This window comes from Siniperca chuatsi, linkage group LG10, assembly GCF_020085105.1.
Source record: "Siniperca chuatsi isolate FFG_IHB_CAS linkage group LG10, ASM2008510v1, whole genome shotgun sequence".
NCBI lineage: Eukaryota > Metazoa > Chordata > Actinopteri > Centrarchiformes > Sinipercidae > Siniperca > Siniperca chuatsi.
Genome location: NC_058051.1, coordinates 28,161,455 through 28,166,046, shown reverse-complemented (window position 1 = coordinate 28,166,046; position 4,592 = coordinate 28,161,455). Strand labels below are relative to the sequence as shown.

The window sequence follows — 4,592 nt, the reverse complement described above, 5'->3', positions numbered from 1 at the left end:
GTGTGTGTGTGTGTGTGTGTGTGTGTGTGTGTGTGTGTGTAATCAGTACAGAGAGAATGGGCCTTATCAGTCTCTGGTGGAGTTTCCTCTCGGACAGGAAGCGGGCTTCCTCTGCTTCCTCTTCTCTTCTCGTGTGTGTGTGTGTGTGTGTGTGTGTGTGTGTGTGTGTGTGTGTGTGTGTGTGTGTGTGTGTGTGTGGCCCCAGGAGAGGTCGCAAAAGAACAATCAGTTTAGAAAGAAAGAACAAGAATGAAGCAGCCGAGACAGAAGCTAAAATAACTCGAACAGAGAGAGACAGAGACAGAAGGAACGATGGAAAAAACAACCGAGAGACAGACGCAAAGACAACAAAAGATCAACTGAATCAAAAAATACATTCAGGAAAAGTGTGACCAGGACCAGGAGTCAGCTGATCCAGAACAGGACCACTACAGAGGAGGACTGAACCACGATGGACTATGAACCCAAGAAATCCAAGAAGGTGCAGTAGCTTCTGTTCTGTCTCTGAGTTTCCACGTTTGAAAGGAAATTTTGTCATATTTCATCATCCAACTGGAAATTGGAACTTTATTATTTTGGACCCGTCGATGTTGGCTCAGTTCCTAAAAACAAAACAAACAAGCTTGGGTAAAGTCATAGAGTAGACCCATTTTAGTGTCACTGTAATAGAGACTTTGACAGTCCCTGCCCCTTCCAGCAATCCTCAGTTACAAACAAACGCGAGCTTAATCTCCGGTCACTCCAGCATTTAGAATGGGGAAATTTTGTGGCAAAATCAATTAATTTAAATGGAATCACAACCAGTGAATTCACTCACGGCGATGAAGTAAATCTGTGTGAATCTTTTGCATTGAGTTCAAGTTTGGTAAACTTTGAGAAGAAAATCTACGCTGTTGACCAATAGCAAAGCGCCTCTTGACAGTGCTGACCTTTGAAGGAACGAGAGCCGTAGAGTTCAAAATGGAGGACACTATCATAAACCTTTAGCTGTGTTGCACCATCCAGTTTTATTTATCCTCCTCTTGCAGAGTACTGCTTCACAAATGGTTTGTAGACAGGCGTGAGGCAGGAGATGATGGTCCAAAATACTTCTTTTGAATAAACTGTGAATTTATTGTTCCGAGCCAATGAGCTAACTAACTAACAAACTGACAGTTAGCAATCTCACTAGCTCAGAGAGCAGTTTTTCCACTCTTCATTAATTCTTTATTAAATAAAATGTTTTACAATCCTGTGAATAAAATGCCAGGGGATAGAAAACACAGTACAGTACAGAGAAAATTGAAGTAAGCTCTTGCGGCAGACTGGTGCTAGGATGTTCCTGGCTTGCTTGCCAGCTGCATTTTCCGAGGACACGAGGCTAAACTTCTGGTGTGACCGGGCCTTCCGACCAAAAACCCCTGCTGATTTATCTTAATTGTTTCAATTATTTAAAAACATGCTCTCAGTAATAAGGAGCATCTTCTCGACAGCTGGCTTCCTGTCTTCTAAAACTCAAAATAAAACAGCACAAGAAAAGAAAAATATTTTATTAAAAAGGGAGGGTTTGAAAAATGCCATAGGCAAAGAGACAAAAAGCAAAAAAAAAAAAAATAAGTATTAACTAGCTCCACAGCACCTTGGTCTGACCTAGGCAGGTTGTTACATTAAGCACATTAATTACAAAATCCAATTATTTCCCTCTTTCTGTCTCCTCAAAGGAACATTGGAACAAGAGGAAGAACAAAACTCATTATAACTTTACAATTAAATTCAGCTGACTACAGAGATGTTAATCAGAAACCAGCCTCATTCTGATATGTAGAGATCTGTCCTTGTTATTATTCAGAAAGAAAGATTTGTTCTGATTTTAAAACAAGCTAGTTTCCTTTTTCAGTGTGTGTGTGTATGTGTTATAACGTCTATTCTCCTTATGCCTTCAAGCCACAGTATATTAATGTGTGTTGGTGTGTGTGTCAGTGGGTGTCTAACAGTGTTTGCTGTGTTGTCAGTGAGTCTCAGCAGGGAGCTGTCAGAGATCACTGCTCACCTGTCAATCACTGTTGGAACAGCCAAGGGGATGTACAGCATTAACACACACACACACTGAGGCATGTATGTACACACAAATTAACTGTCTTCTATGGAATTCGTCTTCAAATTCAAACCCAAAACCCCCTCCCAGTGACTAGAGACTGCTGTGTTAATTACAGCCAGAAAACTAAAGTGCCTAAAATTTGTAACATGGGGTCATTAAAATCAAAAGCGTTCATTCTCTGGGGAGCAGGAATGTGCTGGAAATGTTGAGCGATGTCTCGTGTGCACAAAGAAACTTTTGAGGCAATCATGACCCCTTAAGATATCTTACTGTGAACCAAAGTATGGGATTAAGTAGGAACAATAAAAACATTTCCTTCTTATCCATTTGTTTCTCTCTTTCTCTCTCTCTGTGTCTCTCTCTCCCCAGGGTTTTGTCTCTCCTATTAAGCGGCTGGTCTGGTCAAAATGTAGTCGCAGGCCGGTGGATCGAGGCAGCGTTTACCGCCGCCCGCTGCACACCGTCCCTCTCTATCCCCCGGACTACCTCATCCACCCTGAGAGACTCATCTTCGACTACGTAGAGAAGGAGGTCAAGGTAGAACCTGACATACAAAACAATACAACAAAATATACTTCAGTCACCAGTGACCTCATGACGGCGTGACCAGTTGCTTGACCTTTGACCTCTCGTCTTAGTTCCTTGGTCACCTGACCTGGGTGTCGGTTTCACTGAACCCCTCCAGCCGAGACGAGCTGCTACAACTACTGGACACAGCCAGGGTTAGTAATCAATAACAAATCACTGCTTAGGTCAGTTATATATAACTTATCTATAATGAAGCACTTCTGAGCTTAGAGATGAACAACCAATTTATAGCTAAAAAATATACTATCAATAACTAATCACTTTTAGGATGGGTAATTGCTAACCAATAATGTATCTACTGTATCTATAACCTATCTAAAAATAGCCATGGTCACTAATCAATATACTATAAATAACTAAACACTTTTGGGTTGAGTAATAAATAACCAATAATGTATCTATGTATGTATAACTGATCAACTTAGGTTATTGATGAATAAGCACCATCTATGACTTATATACTATTTATCACTGTTGCTGACAGTAATCAATACCCAATCTATAACTAATCACTTCTGGGATTGATAATCAATAATCTTTACCTAACTGATTACAGCCAAATTTAGGAATCATATTATTAGCTAAACTCTCTCGGGTTTAACGATCAATAAGCAGTAATTTACAACTGCCATGGTTTGCAAACAATTATCTATATATTAATCATTTCAGGTCCAACATTAATCATTAAATCTCTAATGAGACGATGTCCAAGTTGAGAGTCTTTCATCTGTCTCTGATTTAACCCTGTCTGACTCATTAATCAATAATCTATAATCACATATCCCTGTGTGTTGGTCAGCAGCAGTTGAAGGTGCTGCCACTGAAGACCAGCGCGGACCAGGACTGTATCCTGAGTCTGTCTGCTCGCTGCCTGCTGCTGACGTGGAGAGACAACGAGAAGCTGCTGGTGAGGATTCCCACACATGAGATCGCTGCCGCCTCCTACCTGAGAGATGACGCACTGCACCTGCTGGTCCTCAAGACAGGTGAGGACACACCTGTGGACAAGACACCGTCAGTTACTGAACTGAGGAAGAGCAGTTTTTTTTTGTTTTTAAATGATGTTTTCCCTTCTCAGTGGACAAAACAGAATGCAGACAGGTTGAAAAGCTCATTATACTCACAGATGTGTCACCCAGACGGCCGTGGATTTAGCCGGCTAGCTTTTGCTAGCAGATCTTATCAGCTAAAAAAAAGACACCACCCTGCAAACTCTTGAGATACATGCTTAGAAATACCAAGCTTGTCAGGTCTGGCCTACCTGGCTGTGGTTGCTAAGCTATGATTGGTCAGTCGCTTTAGGGGGGGTGGTTTAGCTAACTGCTAATTGATGAATGTCTACCTGCTTTTTTGGTTATGCTTTTGTGGGAGTAAAAACATCTCTTCTACTTCTGAATATGAGAAAGATAGTGTACTTTTTTTTTTTTTAAACCCACATCCCACAGGTCTCAACGTGGACACAGTTGTTGCCGGGGAAGACAGCCTGGACAGGAAGAAAACAACGGGGATAGATGGCCGACGTCAAACCATGAGCTGCAACGCCGACCCTCGGCCTGCCGGGGGCACAATGGAGCGACGACACACCATCTGTGGAGTCGACTGGAGGCCATCACTGTCCAGGAGTAACCACGACAGAAACCAGAATGTGGAGAAGGGGGGAGGAGGGGGAGAGAGGAGGAGGAGGGAGTTTAGAGAGGAAGAGAGTGGGAGGGAGCTGGGAGAGGAGGCAGCAAACACGTAAAACAGGAGGGAGCTGGGAGAACCGTAGAGGGAGACCCATGAGCGGGAGCTGGGGGGTTGGAGTCGGAGGAGGTGGTGGAGGGAGCTGGGAGAGGAGGCATGGGGGAGGAGGTGGCGGAGGAGGTGGGAGCTGGGAGAGAAGGGGAGGAGGTGGTGGAGGAGCAGGTGGTGGCAGCTGGGAGCGGCG

The 4,592-nt window shown here is 43.4% G+C and overlaps 1 protein-coding gene across 1 annotated transcript in view; it reads left to right on the top strand.

Moving 5' to 3' along the window:
- The first annotated feature begins 200 nt into the window (after positions 1–200).
- Positions 201–4,592, top strand: part of ccm2l (CCM2 like scaffold protein) — a 10,126-nt gene continuing 5,734 nt past the window's right edge. The window contains 6 exon segments of the mRNA XM_044210089.1: positions 201–481; positions 2,447–2,614; positions 2,716–2,799; positions 3,468–3,651; positions 4,111–4,330; positions 4,332–4,592. The exon segment at positions 4,332–4,592 is cut by the window's right edge and continues 133 nt beyond it. Of these exon segments, the coding sequence (XP_044066024.1) occupies positions 452–481; positions 2,447–2,614; positions 2,716–2,799; positions 3,468–3,651; positions 4,111–4,330; positions 4,332–4,592 (947 nt within the window). The 5' untranslated portion in view covers positions 201–451.